This window comes from Schistocerca piceifrons, chromosome 3 (genome assembly GCF_021461385.2).
Source record: "Schistocerca piceifrons isolate TAMUIC-IGC-003096 chromosome 3, iqSchPice1.1, whole genome shotgun sequence".
NCBI lineage: Eukaryota > Metazoa > Arthropoda > Insecta > Orthoptera > Acrididae > Schistocerca > Schistocerca piceifrons.
Window position 1 is genome coordinate 913,753,167 of NC_060140.1, and position 27,014 is coordinate 913,780,180.

The 27,014-nt window shown below is 41.0% G+C and overlaps 1 protein-coding gene across 1 annotated transcript in view; it reads left to right on the plus strand.

Moving 5' to 3' along the window:
• The window catches only part of LOC124789201 (flocculation protein FLO11-like), a 162,506-nt gene extending 135,736 nt beyond the window's left edge, over positions 1 to 26,770 (plus strand). The window contains exons 6-8 of the mRNA XM_047256495.1: positions 3,515 to 3,736; positions 16,357 to 16,578; positions 26,675 to 26,770. Of these exons, the coding sequence (XP_047112451.1) occupies positions 3,515 to 3,736; positions 16,357 to 16,578; positions 26,675 to 26,770 (540 nt within the window). The remainder of the gene's footprint in view (positions 1 to 3,514; positions 3,737 to 16,356; positions 16,579 to 26,674) is intronic.
• The last annotated feature ends 244 nt before the right edge of the window (positions 26,771 to 27,014 follow it).

Below are 27,014 nucleotides of genomic sequence, written 5' to 3' on the forward strand. Positions count from 1 at the left end.
AGTTAGTTTAAGTTAGGTTAAGCAGTGTGTAATCTTAGGAACTGATGGCGTCAGCAGTTTGGTCCAATAGGAACATACCACAAATTTGCAAATATCTGCTGTTGATAGGCTGTGGTAGCAGATAACCGACGCGAGTGCCCTTGCTACCAGCACGACATCGCCTGCAGCTCAACAGACAATAGAGGATTTTCGATTATGTAATATTTTCATCATAACATAGCTATTTTTATTCTTAATATTTAAACAGCTGCATTGAATAAACATTAGACCAACCGCGTCTACCAGTTACAAGCTAGCACTGGACGTTTTAACAGCAAGACATCAGTGCGAACCATTATTAATAACAGCGCGATAATTGTCTCTCTAATATTCACTCAAAGGCCCTGAGGCAGACCGTATGCGCTTTACTACCATGTTCTGGCGGAATATGGGCGATCTCTTATTATGGAAGTGCTTACCAGTCATCGATAAACATTTTGATTTATTAAAAGATCTTATCAGTGGCCTGGATAGAGCCCACTATACTACTATAAAGTAGTCAAAAACGCAAAAATCTTCAACACTACGATTTAAGCATCTAGTAAACGAGATAACGATTTCATTGTCAAAGCTAAAGCGGAATATGGGAAAGAAGACATAGGGATATTTTTTCAAGGGAATTAAATATTGTTAGGTTGAAGCCAGTTAGGGAAACACGGAAAATCTACATGAAGATGTATGGAGGTGGGATTCCGTACATTTATCCTGGAAACGAGTTCTGTAGCTTATGTCACGTTAGTTGCTCTGTTGTGCAACAACACGAATGGTAAGACGGGAAATACTACCCTATGAAACAAGTGAGCGGCATTTGTGTACAAATGGGGAAAAAAATAAGGAAGGATTATGATCTACGAAGAAACACAAATGACTTTCTCTGTCTACTCCTTATGTTTCTCAAAGCAGTCGAGAACCAGAGAGATGAGAGAGAATGAGATAGAAAGAATTACTTGAAAAAGTAAACATGTGTATGAAACGTCTGTAGGCAGGTGCCTATCACTTACACGTGGAGATACCTGTGATACGAACGTGGAGTAACGTAGCTTACTGTCAGCGCAAGTGCAAAACTGCTGAGGGCTGAGATATGACTGTGAGCGTGATAAACAGAGACACCAGAGGTTGAGAGATAATGAACACGGCAGCAGGTCATCCTCCTCCGCGACTATTTAAGCCGTCAGATCAGCGGCACACAGCAGCGTCGGTATTCTCCGTCTGCAGACATGAAGACCCTGGTGAGTGCCTTCATTTAGAAGGAAAATTTGAACTTCGGCTGTATAACCGATTCCTTCGGATATTGGTACATCAATCATTCACATTGCCAGTTTCATTAGGGTGGTGCATATTCGTTGCGTTTTTGTTTCGCGCGTCAGTATTTCGGTTGCTATGGGTTTATTTATTGATTGTAGTATTTTATTTGTGGTTCACTGTTGCTTTTCCAGTTTAAATATTGTCATTTTGCCATTTTGAGACAATGAGTGGGGCTGTGGACGCTAGAAATTGGAGTGCCAAATAGAGAAATTAGAACATTTCTGACGTATTCTCATGTTTGAGTAATATTGAGTGGTGGCAGCTGCGGAAGTAGCCACAAATATTTGCGCTGTGTATGGGGATAATGCCATTGAACAGAGAACGCCAAAAAATGATTTTCTCGTTTTAATGATGATCACTTTGACATTGACGAGTCTCCACATTCAGGAAGACCTTCGGGGTTTGATGAACATCGTTTAGACGTATTAATCCACAGTGGTTCCCGTCTGTATACTTGACAACAATCCCACAAACCATGATCATTCCACCACGGTACGACATTTCCCTGCAACGGGGAAGGTTCAAAAACCAGGTGTTGGCTACCGCTTGCCTCAGACCAAAACAACAAAAAACAACAGATGGCCATATGTGGATCTCTGTTGGTCATCATCAACTGGCTAGTGAAAAAAACCGACAATTCCTGTCCGGTATCTTATTAGTGACAACAAATAGTTTATTTATGCTAACATAAGGAAAAGAAAGGAAAGCCCGAGTCAAAACTAAGCAGACAATCACCGTACAAGAACCTGGGCGCATACACTAAAAGGTAAAGTTATGATCTAGGAAACAGTGACGGTGTGATGTACTACGAATTGCTTCCCCCGATGCGTAACCACCACTGCTGACATTCGGTGTCAACAAGTGAGACTTATTGCAGACGCTGTCCAAGAACAACGAGTGTGTGAAGTTACTCCACGGTAACACCCTCCCGCATCGCACTACTCTGACAAAAAATACTGTACAGGAGTTGCATTGGGCCATATTACTGGTGGAATACGTCAATGCTACGTGTATCTGATCTGTTTATGAAACTTATGGAAAATCGCTACGAAATCATGTTCAACCCAATACATCAAGTAACGGTGTAATTCAAATTTCTCTCATGCTCATAATTATTTAGTGAAGCGATACGAATATGAACATTTCCTTATGAAATATCCGTGCTCAACAAGACGAAGATAATGAAGGTGTCCACGTTTTCTTCGGATTTAGCATTTTGACACCAGGACATGTACAGTAAAATGTATCCTTCTATAGTACTCTCTCCTACTAGATTTCCCAAAGATACAACAACTGTCATCATTAGGTCATAATCTTAGTCTCCTCATTTTCTATTGATTAAATTCGGTCAACAGACAGTGCAGTTTACTCGTACTTTCACTGCTGTGATGCTGTCGAGTAACATCATCGACAGTGTACGAGTAATATTGCTTTCATATGTTCCGAATGTAGAGGAACATCTCACAAGATTCCTTCTGTATGTAGTTATAAAAATGTAAAATAGTTTATGTCTAAATCAGTCAACAGTATAAGTGGGCTGTAAATACACAATATAATCATTGGAAGCGACTGTATCAAGACTAACCGTTATATCTAATAAACGGAACACCACGTTATCAATTTGAGTAAGTTATATTCCAGTTACGATGCCCATTCTACCAGCTTAAGTTCTTTAAGAAGACAAGAACCATCATAGTAATAACATCAAATGAAGTACGTTAACTGATTCTTCTGTCTTTTATTGGTAGAAGAACGTAATTACAAATGAAAAGCACAATATTGTATACATTCTTCTGGATTATTGTGCTTTTAATTTAACCAAAACAGATGACGTAGGTAAATTAGATGACAAGTACCTGTGTTTACTTTCCTAGGTGTTAAAGGGGTCAGTAAAAAGTTTTAGTACCTTATTTCAATATCTGTTCCTAGTTTCAACAGAGCAAGAATTTATTAGTGTGTGTGCGCGTGTGTGTGAATGTGTGTGTGCGCGTGTGTGTGAATGTGTGTGTGTGTGTGTGTGTGTGTCTGTATGTGTGTGTGTGTGGGTGGGTGGGTGGGTAGGTGTGTGGGTGGGTGGATGGATATGTCTATAATGAATTGAGTTACCGTTAGTAAGGTTTTCTTAACACAATCGATCAAGTAGAAAAAAACACATATTATTCTTTTTCAGACGATCCTGCTCGCAGTTTGTGCAGCTGTTACGGCCAGGCCTGACATCCTCGACGTTAAGACCACACCGAAGCCATGCGTGACAAAGGCAAAGACCTCCAGAGTTGGAGCCTTGGAGGACAAAGTCGCTGCCAGCAGACCAAATGATCCCGGTGTTCCAGTTGATCCAGAAGTGCCTCCACAAGAAAAACCCAAAGTGCCCAACATGGCTGACCTCAAAACAGTCAGTGTACCTCCCATCCCTGTTGACTCTCAGACGTCCTCCCCAGTCCCCGTCTCCCAAACGCCACCCACCCCTAGGGACTCTGCTACCACCAGTACGACTCACATAGTCGACAGCCACATGCCTGCCTCGCCCGAATCCATACTGCACGTCAACTTCCCAGCCAGTAACCTACCTGTCTTTCCAAGCACTTCTTACCCATGCAGTTCTGTCCAGAATTCCCACTTCCCCTTTTACACTGTACCTAACAGTCTTCCAATCAGCACAGGTTACGTATGTTTTCCGCTTGGTACAACGTTCCGCTGCTTACCTTCGAACGTCGGCGTCCCCTCCTTGTACTCTCCTCTTGTAGCTGCCATGAAGAGCCCCCAGCATGGTTTTCCTTTAATCATGCCAGCTACTAGTGTGCCGGCTGTTGGCATCTCACCCGCCCACCTTGTCTTCCAACCGACTGCAGCACCAGGCAGCTCAGCACCAAACAAGATCGACGTCGCTGGTGACCTGGTTCCTGTTCCTGAAGCTATTTGCTGCTAGCTGACAGCTCTTGCTGCTAGCTGATAACCTAGTCTATTGTCTCATCGATAAAAAGTACAAAAACTGTGAGGATCAATGTATTACATATTCATAACTTTTGACCATAGTGTATCAAATAAAACAGTTTTATTATTTGACAATGGGGTTTCAGTTACCTATTTTTCCGTATTTGTTTGAAATCATCACTAACTTGTAATTGATGGTTTATTTACTAGGCAATCGCATGATAGTATATTATTGTATGAACCTCAAACAAGGAAGATTTTCTTTGGATCTGTAAGACTAACCAGAAGTCTCTAATGCAAGACAAAAAATCAGAACTAGCTCCAGTACAGTTCCAGAAAGAAAAAAGTGAGAAGCGAACTTTTATGAGGTTGAAGGAAGTTGAAATTTTTATATTCCTAGAATATAGTTTGCAATGAATAAATAAAATTCTGTACACCAGCTACGTAAATTCTGTACAATTGTTTTACACTTCTCGTTTACATGGCACTTGTACGTGTTTTAATTCGTTACGCATCACATTTTACCATAAATTAATCGTCAGATACTACAGCTAAAGTGAGTAAGTGCCAATTGAGAATAAATTACTAAATGTACCATGTAAGTGAAATTCCTGCACGAAATAAACGATCTTAATGTTGTTTCTCCTGTTATTGTTGTTGTTATGTTCAGTCCAGAGACCGGCTTGATGCAGCTCTCCATGCAGCTCTACCCTGTGCAAGATTCTTCATCTCCCACTACCTACTGCAACCTACATCCTTCTGAATCTGCTGAGTGTATTCGTCTCTTGGTCTCCCTCTACGATTTTTACCTCCACAGCCTCCAATACTAAACCGGTGGTCCCTTGAAGCCTCAGAACATGTCCTATCAGCCGATCCATTCTTCTAGTCAAGTTGCGCCACAAATTCATCTTCTCCCCATTCTGTTCAATACCTCCTCATTAGTTGCGTGACCTACTTATCTAATCTTCGGCATTCTTCTGTAGCACCACATTTCGAAAGTTTCTATTCTCTTCTTGTTGCAGTTATTTATAGTCAATGTTTCACTTCCATACATGGCTACACTCCATACAAATACTTTGAGAAAAGACTTTCTGACGCTTAAATCTATACTCGATGCTAACAAATTTCTCCTTGCCATTGCCAATCTACATTTTATATCCTCTGTACTTCGTCCATCATCAGTTATTTTGCTCCCCTAATAGCAATAATCATTTACTACTTTAAGTGTCTCATTTCTGCAACCCTGTCTCACTCCTTTCCCAACAACTGCTTTATGTCATGCCCCTAGACTCTTATAACTGTGATCTGGTTTCTGTACAAATTGGAAATAGCCTTTCGATCGCTGTATTTTACCCATGCCACCTTCAAAATTTGAAAGAGAGTATTCCAGTCAACATTGTCAAAAACTTTCTCTAATTCTACAAATGCTAGAAACGTATTTACCTTTCCTTAATCTATCTTCTAAGACAAGTCGTAGGGTTAGTATTGCCTCAGGTGTTCCAGTATTTCTACGGAATACAAACTGATCTTCCCCGATTTCGGCTTCTACCAGTTTTTCCATTAGTCTGTAAAGAATTGGCGTCATTATTTTGCAGCTGTGACTTATTAAACTGATAGTTCGGTAATTTTCACGTCTGTCAGCACCTGTTTCTCTTGGAGTTGGAATTATTATGTTCTTCTTGAAGTCTGAGGGTATCTTAATATACAGTTACAAATCAAAACGGTGCTATCAGTGAGACAAAGGTACGATAACCGCCGTAATAAGCGTCTCAGAATGAAAATCAAAAGTTTTCTTTTGCAGTGCGAATGAAGGTAGTTCAATGGTAGCTCAGTGGTCCAGTGCTCTAGAGGACAGCGTTTCCAGTACACATCCGACCATCCTGACTTATGTTGTCGGTTATTTCCCTAACCACTGGTTCTGCTAGATAGGGTGAATTTCAGGTAACGATGATGGAGATCGATAGCGATCACACACTCTCCTCGACAAAGTAAACCACAGAGGCTCAACAATAATGAATTGTGGCGGCCAGGAGAGGTGTGAAATTTCTTGCTCTTGCTCACAAAGACAGTCCTCGATATCGCGAGCTGTGTGAAGATGGGCCATGTTGTAGCACTACGCTCGGGCGCACGATACTTTTTAAAGCCTGTACTATAGTAGGTTGACGGGCTTCACCTTATAAGAAAGGATTTTGGTATATATGTTGACTGCGTGTACCTGAATGGAGGCAAAATCAGACGTACACCCATTCAGTAATAACAATGATACGTCAAGCAATTCCGGAGTGCAACCACACGTTAGGACGGACAAGAAACAACACAGCAGATGCTACCAAATTGTTAATAATACGGTCGCCAGCCTAATTGGGCATTAACTGAGTTTCTTCCCTGTACAAGTTGATGTACGTTCATACAAAACAACACGTAATAACATTGCATAATATGGTAAATTTTAGAACCAGAAAATCTACTGAACTAATAATTTCACTTTCTGTACTAATATGGACAAGCCATAAATACACAACATTAGACTATAATGTTTACTACAAACTTAGTACTGTCTATTGATCTGATTAAATTCGGGCATCGGTTACCCTAGAAATAGCACTTTCGAAACACACATACAATGTCAATTTTGAAAAGGGTAAAACAATGATAAATTTAGGTTTTATATTGACTTTAACTTTGCTGGTCAAATCAGTTCAGTTCACTTCAGAATTCAAATGAATAGAAAAGAAAAAAAGGGGGGGGGGGGAGACCGTGAAACTGTTATGATCACTGTATTGAAAATATTGATTATAGGATTCATTAAGCACTCAAGATTTCCAATAGATGAGTTACTACTCATTTTAGCTTATTTCTTGCTCATTTAATTACCATTTTATCTGCCTCAAATAATTAAACTTCATTACTAAACCAATTTCAACATTATCTTCCAACTTTGTCAGACCTATATTATTTACCTATATATTCATTAACAACAAAGTTCTTTAAACATCATTCTAACCTAGATAGGTCTGCAGGTAATTATTATTAACATAAACTTTAAATCTTCATCTCGGGACACTCGGATTGCACAACATGTAAAAAGGACCCTGTCTAGGTTAGTGATGAGGATAATTAAATGATAGGACAATTCTGGTAAAAGTTAAGTTGTTATTGAACAGTATGGAACAAAAGTAACACTGGTCCACACAACAAAGTTCTTTAAACATCATTCTAACCTAGATAGGTCTGCAGGTAATTATTATTAACATAAACTTTAAATCTTCATCTCGGGACTCTCGGATTGTACAACATGTGGAGAGGACCCTGTCTAGGTTAGTTATGAGGATAATTAAATGATAGGACAATTCTGGTAAAAGTTAAGTTGTTATTGAACAGTATGGAACAAAAGTAACACTGGTCCACACGATTACAGTACTAACAGTTTCAACCTGTTCGTATCGATGCGGCGGTGGGCGGGCGGCGAGATGGCGAGGCACCGAGCACACATACAATCACAGCAATGGCTCTTGAAGTATCGGCACTTTACTTCTTCATAGAGTCGCAATACTTTCCATTTAGTGCCTATGGAATATTGCCATGCTGTATAGGCGTCGGAAACGGCACATCCGAGACTCAACGAAATCACGTTTTCCAGGAGAGCCTCCTCGATCCAGGACGTGTTACTCAGACCGATGCCCAACTCCGACTACTACTGCTGAGCCCGCTATGCCGTGCAGCGCCCGTGCGCATTTTCCCGAGCTCGCCTGCCATCCACCTTTTACCGCTCCCCTACAGACAGGGTATTCACCAAAGGTTTTGCATTCTACATATCCTAATACATTGCCTACGTATGGACTAGACGCACAATTACAACTTAAACATCTTATAACAGTTTCAACATTTCTTACATTTCAATTTTGTTATAATATTGCTTGCAATTTGACATAAACATTAATATTCACATCGAAAATTGTTTACAGTTTCTTTAACATAATGACAAGAAAAGAAAAAGAAATGAAATCAGAACATCGAGTACACTAATTTATCAAAATTCAGAAGAAAAAATTATTATATGTACAATAGTATAACGTCGTTGTTGTTACAATGCCTTCTTAGAACATGGCGTCACCTTTGGGGAGCGCACACCGAACCATGGGCTGGACCTGATCAGCCATACGACTGAAATAATCTTTGGCGATAATGGAACCTTGAACAGAAGCCACTGGATACATAGACTGCCATGATGTGGCTGCCCAAGTAAGAACGGATCCCCCGCCATGTTTCAATGTTAGGACGCAAACTTAGCCAGAAGAAGCTGCAAACCGTGGAAAGCAACACTCATCCGACCAAAAAGCATTCTTCCATCGCTCCACACTCGAAGTATTATGGCTTCGGCATCAGGTACCCATTTTAAGGGCTTCGAAATAAGCGATTAGTGATTTTGGAATTCAGCTCGCCCTGGAATTCCCTGTTTATTGAGCTTCCTTCTTTTTGTTTTGGTGGTGACAGGGCTCGCGACTGCGACATTCAGTTCTGCAGTTATTTTTACAGCTGCCCTTCTCTTTTGTCACGATCTGCTTCAATGACTGTACGTCAGGATCACTGAACATTTATTTTCGTCTGCGCTGTGACTAAATACGTACGTTTTTTCTAATTTCCCTGTATGCATATAACCCTTCAATATGGTGCCCCTTGAAACAACAAGAACTATGGTTGCCTTGTTTGCGGAAGCACCCAGTACATGACCACCACAATTTTGCCCACGTTGGTATCCAATGAGCCTCTGCGTAATTCAGAAATTTTCTTCTTGACAACTACTTCTATTCTGTAGCAGAATTTCTATTATTGTGAAAGGTAGTGCATGGGAATTACTAACTCACATCTGCATACATTTTCTTTAAGAAATATCCAAAATGCAACTACATGTACAAACCAACTTGCGATTTGAATGCAAAATGACTCGTTCCACATCTCTATTATCTACCTTGCAAAATGATCTATGGAATATGGAACTACCCAAAACTACACAGAGTATTAATCTGACCATGACCGACCGTTGAAACGAATTATGGACATGGCAAAGGTGCCGTTCATGGTCAAATAAAACTGCGCAACATGTAGACTTAGCTGGAATCTGCAGTCATATGCATTTCCCACTGTCTTTCCATATTTGTACGCAAGCCCTTTATCGTTTAAAGATTACAGCCAATTACCTTCCCCTTCTTTTCCGCAAACCGTAAGCGTATTCGATCAAGCATGATCTCGTTATATATGGGATGTTAAACTCTAATCTTCCTTCATTTCATGATAACTCGGCCAAGATGTGTCAGATACCTTAGTATTCTTTTCTTGAATGAGATTTTCACTCTGCAGCGGAGTGTGCGCTGATATGAAACTTCATGGCAGATTAAAACTGTGTGCCCGACCGAGACTCGAACTCGGGACCTTTGCCTTTCGCGGGCAAGTGCTCTACCAACTGAGCTACCGAAGCACGACTCACGGCCGGTACTCACAGCTTTACTTCTGCCAGTATCTCGTCTCCTACCTTCCAAACTTTACAGAAGCTCTCCTGCGAACCATGCAGAACCAGGCTGTGGCTAAGCCATGTCTCCGCTATATCCTTTCTTTCAGGAGTGCTAGTTCTGCATGGTTCGCAGGAGAGCTTCTGTAAAGTTTGGAAGGTAGGAGACGAGATACTGGCTGAAGTAAAGCTGTGAGTAGCGGGCGTGAGTCGTGCTTCGGTAGCTCAGTTGGCAGAGCACTTGCCCGCGAAAGGCAAAGGTCCCGAGTTCGAGTCTCGGTCGGGCACACAGTTTTAATCTGCCAGGAAGTTTCATATCAGCGCACACTCCGCTGCAGAGTGAAAATCTCATTCTGGAAACATCCCCCAGGCTGTGGCTAAGCCATGTCTCCGCTATATCCTTTCTTTCAGGAGTGCAGTTCTGCATGGTTCGCAGGAGAGCTTCTGTAAAGTTTGGAAGGTAGGAGACGAGATACTGGCAGAAGTAAAGCTGTGAGTACCGGGCGTGAGTCGTGCTTCGGTAGCTCAGTTGGTAGAGCACTTGCCCGCGAAAGGCAAAGGTCCCGAGTTCGAGTCTCGGTCGGGCACACAGTTTTAATCTGCCAGGAAGTTTCATATCAGCGCACACTCCGCTGCAGAGTGAAAATCTCATTCTGGAAACATCCCCCAGGCTGTGGCTAAGCCATGTCTCCGCTATATCCTTTCTTTCAGGAGTGCAGTTCTGCATGGTTCGCAGGAGAGCTTCTGTAAAGTTTGGAAGGTAGGAGACGAGATACTGGCAGAAGTAAAGCTGTGAGTACCGGGCGTGAGTCGTGCTTCGGTAGCTCAGTTGGTAGAGCACTTGCCCGCGAAAGGCAAAGGTCCCGAGTTCGAGTCTCGGTCGGGCACACAGTTTTAATCTGCCAGGAAGTTTCTTATTCTTTTCTTATTTGCGCCTTAAAAGCAACTGTGCACTAGCTATCAATAATTTTGGCCCTTTGTAGCTTATATCTAATGGTTTCTGGTACCACTATAGAGCTAAACGTAGCAGATGAGCAATAAGGATCGAAGGGACTTTGACGTTATAGTTGCTTATGAATATATTACTTTTTTACAGACATGCAAAGTGCGATGCGTGATCGTTAAAAATTTTCAGCATGTCTGAGGTTTTTTCTTTTCGGCTTGAAAATCGAACGTCCAACAAACGTCCAACGCATTCTGCGTAGTGCTAATTTTTTTAATTGTGCGGCTGTCTTCCCAGGATTAATTTTCAAACTGAGATGTCGCAGCAACCAGTTGCTCCAGAAAAAAATATTTTTGTTGTTGTTTTAGTGCAAGAGCATATAACAAAACGTGCAATCTTTATCTTAAGTTTTCTTGTTTCTCGTGAGTTCTTTTTTTAATGACGTCACTTGTCGTTATGTTGTAATGCTATTTCACTGAATTTAAAATTCCATAGTTGGCAAGAGATTCTACTTTTCCAGCTACAAATACGAAACAAGTCATACTGGACACTGCAGCTTTATTTTTCATCTAAACTTGTACAGTAGTTGGCGTGGTTTTGAATAAAAGAAATATCTGATTTTCCAGTACGTCTCACATATTTCCTAATTAAGCTTACTCATATTACAATAAATTTAAAAAATCAGTGCTAGTCTAAAGTATCGCCGCCACATTTCATGCTACCAAAGAAAACAGGCTTCTCTCCCCTTAAGGTGTTAATTCCTACAAACCATAAAGGAATCTCCCAGTATGATTCTACGTAGTGTTCCGACAAATACACTCAAACCCCTCTATGTGGCATGGGAGTTAGAACACGCTCATTTTAATGTCTTCTTGCATATTAACATAAACGTATAAAATGTTACATGTCACCGAATTCAAGTGTCTGGCTGCGAATATACACTGATGATAAAAACTTACATAGACATTTTTAATGCTTTACAGTCATTTTAATAACCATGTCTGTCTCCTTATTCCGATCGGAGTTTTCTGGCGCTGTATCTTTGGCGCCTGACAGCATCTACACTCCAGGTTCTCCCTAGTAGGTATCTCCGCTATCATCCAACCTCTCGCAAGCAGCGTGCGTTACATGTAACGTAACATTTACACCAATTACCAACACACATTTAGAAGATTCAAGTTTATTCTTTTCACAGTTTTTCGTAGACGAAGATTTAAGTAGCGTCTCGACATTCTCAGTGGTGGAAGCTGTGAAGCGAAAACAACCACTGATATTAGGAGAAAAAAGTGGTGTCTTAGTCAGGACATAATACTTACATAAATGCGCCTTAGTGGACAAAAATGAGTAATATCACAGTAGAAGCCCTCTAGTCTCCACCGTAGTGGACAAAAATGAGTAACATCACAGTAGAAGCCCTCTAGTCTCACAACGTACCACGCACAGATTATTACTGTATATCAGCAATTTGCTTCTAGCGAGTGTGTTAATGAAATTCGTTAGTTTAATTATATTAAAATATGTTATCGTTTACTTATATTCAGTTTGTTGTAGTGTAATACACAATTTGCAACACAGACTAATGATTTAGGCTTCACGTGAGACTTAATTGAATGCGTGTATATTACGTAATACTGCTGTAGTTTTCTCTTAATATTACATAGACGTCAGACTTTTGACAATAAGAGTTTATGAAATTGTAACGAAATGTATAGTGGCGAACATGTAAAACACTTTCAACTGAATCTGTCTTTGTCCGACACTTCTTCAGTGAACTAAACAGTGTCACTTCTCTTGAAATAAGAAGGTCATTTTGGGTATAATACTGCATGGACATAGGCATGTTTTACAATTTGATACTGGTTGAAAATCTAGGCTCTACTCATGACCACATTCCATCATTATTTCATATCAATTTAACAGTAATTTTAGCAGTTGGGATTGTGTAGGTGATTTATTTGATAGAAAAATTGAGATATAATTTCGTGGTAGAAGGGTTTTGTTAAGTACATAACCTAATTTTGTAAGACAAGATAAATTTCTTGAACTATATTCAGCTAATCAGTTCCACATGTCTTAATAGTAAAAGCCAGTTAACACGTTGAAGTACTTTCGATTTTTAGATAATCTGTTGAAATATAAACTCAGTCAGAAACAAAATTCAATTTATTTTGTGAATTCTACGGATACAAATGAACACAGGCCACGTTGATAAATGTACATAATTAGATCTTTTTATTCTGTTCGTAATCTCTATTAACTGTTTAGTGAAAGCTGACAGAGTGTGAGTTTAGCGTAATGTAGTTCACTTAGAGACAAATAAGGTTTGGCCTGAGAGCACAACATTTGTAAAGAGGACATGGCTGTTCAAAATTAGTATTGTTGAATTCTCGTGGGAAAGAAAATATGCTGTCTGTGATCGGCAAAAGGCGCTGTTTAAACCTAAAAGTACCCGAGAGTGAAGAAAATGGTGGCAAGTAGAATAACTGTGTATCTGCTATAAATAAGCGAAATTATGAATCCTCCTTGGTTAAAGTCACTAAGATTATATCTTACAGACCCGAGCACCATCGAAGGCAACGAAGATGCGCTTGGTGAAATCATTGGTGTCCCTAGTGTTTTTGTACGGCTACAAGACGTGGACTGTGGATATTAGTGCAAGAGCTGAATTTATGCCTTTGAGGTGTAGTGTTTGCTGAATATCTCACAATAGGCTCAAAAGGTGACCTTATGCTTCCCTTATAGAAGACGTTATCATGACGAGACGATTATCTTCCCGTTTCTTCTCCACATATCTGAGAAGATATCAATTTGCAAGGAAGGAGATAATGAGGAACAGCGGAAAGTAAATGGATGGTCGAACTGAACAAAGATTATCGGAATACCTCTTCACATTATGTTAAGAAGAGATAACAATCGCTGTGGACGGATTCGTCTAGACGAAGATTCAATTACTTTAGAAAGGAATAAAGAAATGAGGTCAGGTCGGTCAGCAATGAGTAAACCGACTAAGAAAAACTGAAAAAACAAGAATTTGGATTATGTAATATTTTCATCATAACATAGCAACTTTTATTCGTAATATTTAAACTGCTGCAAAAAACAATAGAGCAACCGCGTCTACCTGTTTGAGGCTAACTCTAGACATTTTAACAACAATGCATCAGTACTAAACATAATTAATAATTGTGCGATAACTGTCTCTCTAATATTGACTCGAAGGCCCTGAGAAAAATTGTACGTGCCTTAGTGCAACGTTTGGGCGGAATATGGGCGATCTCTTATTATGGTAGTGTTTACCAGTCATCTCTAATCATTTTGATTTTAAAAATACGTTAATAGCGACCTGGATAGAGCCCCCTATACTACTATAAAGTAGTCAAAAACGTAAAATTCTTCACCACTACGATTTAATGAAAGTTTAAGCATCTAATAAACGCGATAACGATTTCACGGCCAGAGTCAACGCGGAGCATTGGAAAGAAGATAGAGCGATAATCTTTCGAGCGAACTACATATTGTTACATTGAAGCCAACTATTGAAACACGGAAAACCTAAATGAAAAGGTTTGAGGTGGGATTCCCTATGTTTATCCCGGAAACGGATTCTGTAGCATATGCCACCTCTGTTCAACAACAAGAATGTTAAGACATTAAATACTATCTACGAAAAAGGTGTACAAATCGTCAGCGAAGTAAGGAAGGATTAAGATGTACGAAGAAACACCAAAATAGTTATTCTGTTTATTGCTTATGTTTCTCAAAGCACTCGAGATCCAGAGAAATGAGGGAGAATGAGGCGGAAAGAATTACTTGAGGAACTAAACAGGTGGATGTAAAGTCTGTAGGCAGGTGCCTATCATTTACATGTGCAGATACCTGTGATACGAACGTGGAGTAATGTAGCTTGCTGGCAGCGCCAAGTGCTAAACTGCTGACTGCTGAGATATGACTTTGAGTGTGATAACCAGACACCAGAGCTTGAGAGATAATGAACCCGGCAGCGGGTCACCCTCCTCCACGACTATATAAGCCGTCAGGTAAGCGGCACAGAACACCGTCTGGATTCTCCGTCTGCAGACATGAAGACCCTGGTGAGTACCTTCATTTAGACGGACCACTTGAACTTCGGCTGTATAAGCGCTTCCTTCTGATTTTATTGTATCATCGACTCACATTACCAGTTTCATTAGGGTTGTATATATTCGTTGCGTTTCAGTTACGCATGTCGGTATTCCGGTTGCTATGAGTTTACTTATCGATTGTAGTTCAGTGCTGCTTTTCCAGTTTACAAATGGCCATTTTTTCATTTGGAAACAGTGAGTGGAGCAGTGGACGCTAGAATACGGAGAAACCGGAACATTCCAGACATATTCTTAAGTTTGCATTCACCTTCCCGCATTCCGCTAAACTGACAATAAATACTACACAGCACCCTTGTCCGTGTGACAACCTTCAAGGTACCTCGTTCCCAGATGGAAATGCGCTCCGCACACAACTCGACGAGTTCTGTGTCTCAAAAGCAACTGATTTCTGCAGTCACGGAATCGAAAAGTTAACCCAACGTTCGCATATTGTTGTATTTAGTGAAGGAGAATATGTTACTGATGAATACATCAATGCTACGTGTATCTGTTTTGTTTATAAAACATATGGATAATCGCTACGAAATTATGTCCAACCCAATACATCAAGTAACGGTGCAATTCTGATTTCCCCCATGCTCATAATTATTTCCATAAGATACGAATATTAAGATATTCTTAAAAAATATCCTCTAACGAGAGGAAGATAATGAAGGCTCCGTGTTTTCTTCGAGTTCAGCATTTTGACATCAGGACGCTAAAATGTATCCTTCTACACTACACCCTGTTACTAGATTCCCAAAGATACAACCACTGTCATCATTCGGTTGTAATATTGGTCTCCCCGTTTTCTATTGATTAAATTCAGTCAACAGACAGTGCAGTTTACTCGTACTTTCTCTGCTGTGATGCTGCCGATTAACTTCATCCACAGTGTACGAGTATTATTACTTTTGTATGTTCCGAATGTAGACGAATATCATTCAAGCTCCCTCTTGCATGTTGTTACAAAGATCTAAACAGTTTATATCTAAATGAGACAATGGTCTAAGTAGACTGTAACATACACAAAATGATCCTTGGAAGCGAATGTATCCAAACTAACGGTCTATATTCTCAAAATCTAATAAATGAAAAACTGCATTATCGATTTGTGTAAGTTATTTTACAGTTACGATGACCATTCTACCATTTTAAGTATTCTAAGAATACAACAACCTTCATAGTTATATCATAAAATGAGGTATATTGTGTTCTACACAATAACTGTGCTTTTATTTTAATCGAAATAGATGACGTAGGTAAATTAGATGAAATGCATCCGTGTTTACTTTCCTAGGTCTTAAAGTTGTCAGTAACGAGATTTAGTACGTTACTAGAGTATTATTTCTAGTTTCAACAGAGCAACGAATTTTTAATGTGTGTGTGTGTGTGTGTGTGTGTGTGTGTGTGTGTGTGTGTGTGTGTGTGTTTAGAACGAATTCAGTGATCGTTAGTAAGGTTTTTCAGTCTATGAAGCAGAAAAAAATAAATATTGTTTTTTATTTCAGACGATCCTGCTCGCAGTTTGTGCGGCTGTCACAGCCAGGCCTGACATCCTCAATGTTAAGACCACATCGAAGCCATGTGCGACAAAGGCAAAGACCTCCGGACTTGGGGTCTTGGAGGACAAAATGGCAGCAAGCAGACTAGATGATCCCGGTGTTCCAGTTGATCCAGAAGTGCCTCCAGAAGAAGAACCCAAAGTGCCAGACATGGTTGACCTCAAAATAGTCAGTGTACCTCCCTTCTCTGTTGACTCTGAGACTTCCTCGCCAGCTCCCGTCTACCAAACGCCACCCACCACTAGGAATGCTGGTACCACCAGTACGACTCACATAGTCGACAGTCACATACCTGCTTCACCCGAATCCAAACTGCATGTCAACATCCCCTCCAGTAACCTACCTGTCTTTCCAAGCATTTCTTACCCATGCAGTTCTGTCCAGAATTCCCACTTTCCCTTTTACACTGTACCTCACAGTTTTCCCATCAGCACAGGTTACGTATGTTTTCCACTTGGTACAACGGTCCGCTGCTTACCTTCTAACGTCGGCTTCCCCTCCTTGCACTCTCCTCTTGTTGCTGCCATGAAGAGTCCCCAGCATGGTTTTCCTTTAATAATGCCAGCTGCTAGTGTGCCTGCTGTTGGCATTTCACCAGACCAGTTTCTCTTCCAACCGACTGCAGCACCAGGCAGCTCAGCACCAACCAAGATAGACGTCGCTGGTGGCCCGGTTCCTGTTCCTGAAGCTACTTGCTGCTAGCTGACAACTGCTGCTGCTATGCTAGCTGGAAACCCAGTCGATTGTCTCATCGGTAAAAAGTACAAAACTGGAAGGATCGCTGTATTATTTATCCATAACATTTGAACATACTGTATCAAATAAAACAGTTTTCTTGTTTGAAAATGGAGTTTCAGTTACATATTTTTGAGTAAATGGTTGCAATATATAAACCAATTTTTAATTTATGGTGTATTGGGGATTCACATCGTAGTATATAATTGTATGAGCCTCAAACAAGGAAAATTTTCTTTGGATGACTAAGACTACACAGAATTCTATAATGGAAGGTCAAAAAACAGAACCAGCTACACTACAGTAGCAAAAATAAAAAAATAAAATAAAAAATAAAAGAATGAATATATTCCCATATACCAGCTAAACTAGTTCTCTACAATTCTACTATATTCTACAATAAATTAATCGTCAGATACTACAGCTAAAATGAGTAAGCGCCAAATGAGAAGAAATTACGAAATTTACTCCTATACGAAATCAATGACGTTAATACACAGTTGCAAATCAAATTGGTGCTGTCAGTGGCACAAAGGTACGGTAACAGCCAGAATAAACGTCTCACAACGAAAATCAAAAATCTTCTTTTGCAGTGCAGAGCAAGGTATTTCAGTGGTAGCTTAGTGGTACAGTATTCTGGAGAATAGCGTTTAAAATACACATCAGACCACCATGACTTATGTTTTCGGTTATTACCCTAAAAACTGGTCCTGTTAAACAGTGAGAATTTCACGTAACGATGATGCAGATGGATAGCATTCACACGCTCTCCTCTGCAACATAAACCTTAAAGGCGAACACTATTGAAGTCTAGTCATTGTGGCAGCCAGGAGTGTTGTGACAATTCAGCCTCGTTCTCACAAAACTAGCCCTGTATGAACATAGTCCATGTCTTCTTAGAACACGGCATCACCATTGGGGAACAAACACCAAACCATGGGCTAGACCTGATCAGCCAAAAGGGTGACATAATCGTTGGCGGTAAGGCGACCTTGCAAAGCTACTGTGGGACCCTTAGAATGCCATGATATGGGCTGCCCAAGTAAGAACCGAGCGCTCGCCATGTTTACCTCTTGGGGACGCTAATTCAACCAGAAGATGGAAACGGTGGAAAGCACGGGTGGCGTTCGTGATGAAATAAAACAGCGCAACCGGTAGTCTCGGCTAGCATCTGCAGTTACGTTCAACTATGGATTTCCCTCGATGTTCCCATCATTTCGTCCAAGCCCTCTACTTAGGGCACGGCCAATTACCTTCCCCTTGTTTTCCCCAAACTGTGTGCATGTTCGGTCAAACATGATCCCGTCGTGCACGGCATGTTGCACTCTAATCTTCTTCCATTTCTCGGTACTGGTGATGTATTAGGTATCTAAGTATTCTTTCTTACTTCCGCGTACGAAAAGCAGCTGTAACAATAGCCATCAATAGCTATCAATGATTTTGGCCCTTTGTAGCTCATACGTAGTGGTATCTCATATCACTATAGAGATAATCGTAGCCAGATCAGTATTAAGGTTTCGAAGGAGCTTTCACTTAATAATTCTTTTGTGAATCAATTACGTTTATTACAGGTATTCAAAGATCGGTGCGTACTCGTTAAAAATTTTCAGCAGATCTAAGGGCTTTCTTTAGACTTCAAGAAAGAACTTCCTACCGCATTCTGAGCAGTGCTATTTTTGTTAATTGTGCGCCTAGCCATTCAGGATTATTTTTCACGATGATATGTCACAGCGCAACTAATTTCTCCAGAAAAAATATTTTAGTTGTTCTTTTAGTGCAAGAGCATGTAATGAAACCTGCCATCTTTGTCTTAAACATTCTTTTTTTCGTCGCTCTTTTTTCAATGGCGTCCCCTCACGCTATTGTCGTTTAAATATCATTAACACTTTTATGTTATTACACTGACTTTAACATCGCAAAGCTGGCAAGACATTTCGCTTTTCCTAACCACAAATACCAGTCAAGTGACGCTAGACCACAGGAGCTATATCTTTCATCTAAACGTGTATAAAAAATGGAAATGCTATGTGGCAAGGGCCTCCCGTCGGGTAGACTGTTCGTCTAGTACAAGTCTTTCGAGTTAACGCTACTTCGGCGACTTACGTGTCGATGGGGATGAAATGCTGATAATAAGGACAGCACAACTCCCAGTCCCTGACAGAAGAAAATCTCAGATCCAGCCGGGAAACGAACCCGGGCTGTTAAGAATTTAAGCATGACATTCTGACGCGCTGACCACTCAACTACCATGGGCGGATATCTAAATGTGTATATTAGATGGCGTGGTTTTGAGTAACAGAATGTCTAACCAATACATCTCAGATATTTCAAAATTAAGCTTAGTGATATTAAAAAAATTAAGAAATCAGTGCTAGTCTAAACTGTTGCTACCACCTTCAACCTACCCATCAAACAAAGTAGGCTTTTCTCCACTTAAGGTGTTACCTTCTGCAAATCATTAAAATAATCTCTCAATATGACTCTACGTCAACCCCTCTATGTGGCATGAGAATTAGAACACGTATCTTTAACTGTCTTCCTGTGTATAAAAATACACGTAAGAGTGTTACAACTCGCCGAGTTCCAGTGGCTAGCTCCGAATATCTATTGACTATAAAATCTTACACAGGAGTGTCTTTAAATAGTTTACAGTCGTTTTAATAACCACACCCGCCCCCTTTCCTCGACCGTAGTTTTCTGATGCTATATCTTTTGGTACACGGCAGGTTCTCGCTAGTAGGTATCTCTGCTATCGTCCCAGACGCTCAGGCAGCACGCTAAACATGTAACTCAACATTTACACTAAATGTTAATATACATTTATAAGATCCAAGTTTATCCTTTTTAAAGTTTTTCGGAAAAGAATGTGTTCTTGACGTCTCGACATTCTACGTGGTCATTGTGTGTGAAACAAAAACACCCACTCAGATTAGGAGGACAAAGTGGTGACTTACTTGGGACATAATGCTTACGTACATGCGTCATAGTGGACAAAAATGAGTAGGTATACTTATGAGCAGTAAAGTCACAGTAGAAACTCTCTAGTCTCACAACACACAACGCACAGTTTACTATTATATGGCAACAAGTTGCTTCTAGAGACGTATTAATGAAATCTGTTAGTTTAAGTACATTCAAGTATGTTATCGTTTACTGATATTCAGTTTGTTGTAGTGTAATACACAATTTGTATCACCAATTAATGATTTAGGCCTCATTTGGGATGTAATAGAATGCATATATTTTACGTAATACTGCTGTAGTTTTCTCTTAATCTTACGTAGACTTTTCTCTTGACAATAAGAACCAACACCCCAGCCCCCCCCCCCCTTTTAGGATGGCAACATGTAAACACTTGTTTACGACCAGACACACTTGTATGAGTGTGCGTTGTGTGCTACAGTTATTAGTACAGGAGAAACCTTGGATGTAGTCGCTCTTAATGCGTGTCTTGTGTAAATTGTAACACACACTACTCTAATAGAAAGGGAGCAGAATAATAAACCTAGCGCTGAATGTGTGACCCCACTGTCGCTGGGACCATTGCAGTCCTGAACACGGCACTGACAGCTGCCTCTACGATTAGTTCTAGTAAAACGATATGTCGCACCGTAGCCTTCATGGATGTTCTCTTTGGTTTTTGGCTGACAGCTTCCCATCTTACTGGAAAGATACACCTTAACATTCTAGAAGAACTGATTACTGCAACTTACTTAAAGTAGCTGTTAGCTTTACCAGGCAGTGGAGTTCGTATGTGAGGTGTTACCGCAGCACAGCTCACAAAAAACAGTACTTAGATTAAATAATGTGTTCAGTCAATGGTCACTGGCGCTAGACAGTCTCTCTGTAGAACTGATCTACGTTCTGTATTCGCGGGTTGCAGCAAATCTGCCTTAGAAATTGAAAGTGAAATAAGGAGTAGATTCCACATGAGAGAAAGTATCGTAATCTTAGGAGTGGCAAGTCCGAAATTCTGTACTTCGGTCGTACTGATCAGTCTGCAGCTGCTCTGTTTTAATTAATATGTAGTGAAATGACCAGATAATGGAGTGCAACGTGTATCATTACGCTTAGTACACGTGGGCAGTGAGCAAAAACGAACTATGAAATACATGATCGTGTGTTCCTTAAGGCTACATCTGATTAAAATGTTAAACTGATAAGTTATTGGAGCTACTACGGCCGAAGGAAAAGAACGCAATAAAATAAACAGCATCGAAAAGTAAGGTGTGCTACAAAGTTCACATGGAGCATGAACGATCAATTGATAGCACCGTAGGTTTTATCGCAAGTACTTCGCAAGAGATGCCTATCCAACCACAAAACTTACACAGGTAATTTGGGCACCTTACGAATCAAATACCTCCCGGTAATTGGCTAGGATGTCCTCTTACATGGGAAACATAATGACACCAAAAAACATGGAAATAACTTTGTTAAGCAGTCTATATATGTTCTGGAGTAACCACAAGCGCCGGAACGAAGATGAAGAACGGAAGACCAGAGGAGGCGGTGAGGCAACGTCAGCCAGTAGCAGCTGACAAGGACCGAGCCGCGCCAGGAGCGCACCCTGCAACAAGTTAACACAAGTGCCGCTCCTGCCAGCCTTGGCAGCTCAGATCGGCGCTACAAGCCTACAAACGACATCTATCAGAAATCAAAGTACAATGTTTTTCAAAGGAACTAGCAAAGCCAAGCTGGGATGAAGTGTCCAGGGAAACCAACGTGAATGTGAAATTCTCTAAATTCTCCACATTATTTATATCGAACTTTGAAAAGGCATTTCCAAAAGTATGCATGTCAGTATCAACATCTCACAAAGACAGATGGATAACAGCAGGCATTAAGAAATACTCCCAAACATTTAAATACCTCAGTTCCATGAAAAAGGGTCGTATTGATCCAGAATGCTTAAATTTCTATCATAGACACCAAAAGATCTATAGGAAGGTGGTGACTACTGCAAAAAGTCATTTAATGACAAAATAATATATAATTCAGAGAATAAATACAAAGCAGTCTGGGATGTTATAAAAAAGGAAACAGGGAGAGGCAAAGAAACGCAGAAAAACATACTGCTAAGGGAGTGGTATAAGGTAATGATCCAGAACACTTAGTAATCCATGCAAAAGAGCATTTTTCAAGTATTGCAGAGAAGTTACAGCAAAAATTCCCCGGAACAATGTAACACTTGTAAATAATGTTGCACTAAATACAGTGATGTTGCTTCCAACCACAGAGAATGAAGTCAATAAAACTGTTCAAAAACTAAAGAATAAAGCGTCAGTAGGCTTAGATGAAGTACCAGTGTGTGTACTGAAACAATGCCTAGAGATTATACAAGGCCCCTTAACAAATATGATAAATGAATCCTTCACATCAGGGACATTTCCAGAGCAGTTAAAACAGGCAACAGAATTCACAAAGGTTGTACTTGATGCTCTTGGCAAAGGTAAATGTGTCACAAGCGTATTTTGGACCTTTCTGAGGCCTCTGATAAGGCTGACCACAAGATTCTGTTAAATAAATTAGAAGAATTAGGAACAAGAGGGGTAGCTAATGACTGGTTTCGATCATACCAAGCAGATATGGTGCAAAAAGTAGAGTTAACACATACGTCAAATAGATCCAAACATTTAGTAAAACACTTATCAGAACCAAAATACACTAATATAGGGGTTCCGCAAGGTAGCATCTTAGGACGAATACTATTCCTGATATACATCGATGACTTTCCCAGTAGTGTTACTCATGGTGAAAAAATTCCTTTCGCTGATGACTGAGAAAACAAGAGAACTCCTTGCAGAGAAATCATATGAAGCTCCCAAGGAAGTTTACGATTGGTCAATAAGTAATAAAGTGAGAATGATATTTTCACTCTGCAGCGGAGTGTACGCTGATATGAAACTACCTGGCAGATTAAATCTGAGATAGTTGACTGTCGAAGTAAATGTATACAAGTAAACAAAATCCTTTCTTTTGGGGTTGTGGAAAGAAAATAGGTACGCTACATTCTTTAATCATTGTGCGCCAGTGATTTTTATAGGAGAGCCAGGCGTACTTCAGCCTGCTGGCGTCTATTAGTGCTGCTACACGAGGGCAAAGGGTAAACGAAATAGCCACCTTGTTGGCGTAAAATGAATGAGAAACTGAATAGAGAATTTCATTAAAAAAATTAAAAAAATTTAAAAAAAGGAATCCTGAGATTGAACAAAATGTCGTTTGATCGTTCTTCAGCTCTGTCGGTAAGACAATGTTTGGTTCAAGAAATTTGCGTAATTTTCTTTGTATTTCTTTTGTCGTTCGAGCTTTTGATGTTCTGTCATCAGGTACATCCAATAATCTGCTTCAGTCTTCGTCATAGCCGTTGAGATGTAATGGACTGTCAGTCCTTTGAGCCAGTTGGCTGACCTTCTTTTAGTGTTAGGATATGGCACGTCATCAGGCAGAAGGACGTGTGTCGGTGTAATCGTGTCAGGAGACGTGCGGAGCACATGTGCTAGTTTTTGCCGGAAGAGATTCCACACGTCTTTCACATCGTCACAGACGAAACGATGTTCTTCAGTGTCGACGACATTGCAGCTGGAACAGTTTGGTGTGTGTGCCAGACGTATCGCGTGCAATTTGGAGTTGGTGGGGATTTTTCTATTGACTGCGAGGTACCACGTCGATCGCACATTGGATGGTAGATGGGGGTCAGATATGTTGTCCCATATGTTTTTCCAGTTATAATGTAGAAACTTGTTTTCTACACGATTGCGCAATTTCCCTTCCAGCAAGGTGTTGTAAACTTCCTTAACCCGATATATGTCCTTCTCCGGTATTCTATGGCGTACATAGCTGTAATCCGCAAGAAAATGTTTATAGTGGTACATCTCGTGGGAGATGTGATGCACATCGATTGGTGGATCTCTGCTGACTGGGGTGATTTCACGTAAGAGATGAGCCACTAAGGTCCGCGGCGATCGTTGCCACTGTTTATAAGTTTTGCTAACGTATAGCGCTTGCGCTTTAAGGTAGATGTCTGTCAGATGTAGCCCTCCATTGCGTGTCGATAGCGTCAAGGTATCATATGAAACCTTAAATATCTGACCTCTACTGACAAAATAACCAAGCGCTGCTTGCATTTTGTGTGCTATGGTTCGTGGCAGAGGCAGCACTTGAGCAACATAGTTGACTTTGGAAGTGATGTATGTATTGGCCAGTTGCACTTTTTGTATTACGTTTAAATTACGCAAGCTGTGTTGTTTTATGCTTGCCCGTAATGTGGCAAGTAATTTTCTATAATTGAGAGAGGCCGTGCGGCGGATGTTACTCGTATATTCTGTTCCAAGGCATTTTATTTTTTCCACAGTGTTGATACGTCCAGCGGCTCTGATCTCTATACCCCGACCCAGATTCATAATACCAGATTTATTGCGGTTGCATTTAGCTCCTGACGCCAGTTCGTAAGTCGCCACAACTTCAAATACTGTTTCCACCTCGCTTTCGTCAGTCACAAGTACCCCTACATCGTCTGCGTAGGCTTGACATATGATCTTCTGTCCGTGTATATGTAGTCCACGGAGTTGCCGAGTCAGGGATACTAAGAGAGGTTCAAGCGCAATCGCGAAAAGCGTCATGGACATGGGGCAACCTTGTCTTACCGAACTCTGTATATAGATCGGGTGACTGAGTTGTCCGTTGACACTGATTCTTGACGTGCTATTCGTCAGAATGTTTTTCACGGAGGCTATAATTTTCTGGGGGAAGTGCATGGATGTCATGCCCGGGGCAGGTACGAATGATTAACTTCATCAAAAGCTTTTTCAAAGTCAAGCGACATTAGAGCACAGCGAATGTTGCAGGCTTCCGATACCGCTATAATGTCTCTGTAGTCGCATAAGGTCTGAAATATCGTTCTATCCTTCCCCACACTTGTCTGGTAAGCTCCTGTCACTGTACGAATAACTGAATTGAACCTTTGCATCATGATACGGGCGAAGATTTTATAATCACTATTGAGAAGTGTTATGGGTCGAAGATTCTCCACGGTTTTGCCTCCTGGTGTTTTGGGGACTAAAAACACTGTACCTTCACAGAATTCCTACGGAAGGTCAGTGTCGACATTTAGTATTTCATTGCAGACGAGTGTCAATTTAGCAATTATCTGTTCGCGAAAAGTTTGATAAAATTCAGCGGGTAGCCCATCTGGTCCAGGTGATTTATTCTTTGGGCTCCTTGAGATGGCATCTTCGACGTCTTCGTCCGTTATTCTCGCTGCGAGCACATCAGCTTCTTCTGGAGTGAGTCGCTCTGTCGTCCTAGCAGTGAGAGCTTGGTGCGCTGTTTCATCTGTCTGTGTGTTGGCCAGCAATTCACTAAAGTGTCGATGGATCTTGTCTCGTATTGCAGCTTGATCTGTCAAGAGTCTCCCGTCGGAGGTTTTGAGTTCCGTCAGAATTTTCCGTTTTCGTCTTTTGTTCTCTTGGAGGATGTTGTACATCGATGTTGTTTCTTCTCGTGTACCGTTCTGCAAACGCGTTCGTATTTTACAGCCTTTTAGATGGTGTCTCTGCAGGGTGAGCAATTTTGCTTTTATTCTGTTGAATTGCCCATAATTTGTTATGACTGTAGCATCCCGAAAGCACAAGTCTCTCAGACAGCTGAAGTAAAAGTCTAATGTCCGCTTCCGCCAGGCGACTTTTTCACGGGAGTAAGTTTTCATTGTCTTTATTATTGCGGGCTTCGCGCAGTTTAGCCACCAATTCAGCGCCGTACCGTACAAGTGGAACTTCCTTTCACATTCTGCCCAAGTGGTGTGGAGGGCGGCGTGACATCCAGGATCCGAAAAGATGAGCAACGTTTAGCTTCCACTGACCTCTCGCCCTGTAAGTTCCTTGTTTCTCTAAATTAACCGTACATATGTACGCGATATGATCAGAGAAAATAGTGGGCCATAGCTCGGACTGTAAAACGTGTCTCCTTAAATTGGACGTTGCGTAAATCCTGTCGATACGACTGGCAGAATGGCTGGTGATATAGGTGAAACCTAGTCTATCACCGTGTTTTAGTTCCCAAGTATCAAACAGATGGAAATCTCTGACGATGTTCTCCAGCTCCAGAGATTTGTTAAAATTTGGCGTCTGATCTTTGGGACTCAGCACGCAATTAAAGTCACCCGCAAATATTATTGGTTCAAATCGCACCGCGAAAAGGGGGGCGATGTCCTCCTTGAAAAATTCGGCCCTGCGGCGCTTGTTTCCGGTTCCTGACGGGGCATATATGTTGATAAACCTGGTGTTGTTTATCGTGACAGCGAGACCTCTACTGTTAGGCAGTTTCGCCAAGTAGGATCCCCTCTTTAGTCAAAATCGCTGTGCCGAGGCTATTGTCATTGCCAGGATTGATGACGGCGTTGTAGCCAGTGATGTCGTCCAACCGGATAGCCGTTACTTCTTGCAGCATTAAGATGTCAATATCAGCGGCGTACAGAAAATCTTGGAGATTTCTCAGATTGACGGTGCTGCTAATTTTATTTATATTCAAGGTCGCAATTCTGTACGCCTGCAAGGTCGTCATGTCGACTATACCGTGTCAGGTGGGATACTGTTTGCCAGGTGAAGTGGATATTTGCTCCACTTAGAAGAAGTCGGCATCATCATCTGCTGCACGACCGTCTTTGATGGTGGTTTGTTGCCGGGTGGACACATCTTGTCGACGGTCGGGTGCCGTCCGTCCTGAATGTTGTGGTATGTCAGCCATCTCTGCATCATGGCTTTGCTCCTCCATGTCATCCGCCCAGTCTCGCGTGCACGTAACTTTCCGCGTGGCCGGTTTTGGTACAGGTGGAGGGTTCCTTCGGACTAGCTGTACCGTCTGGAATGTGG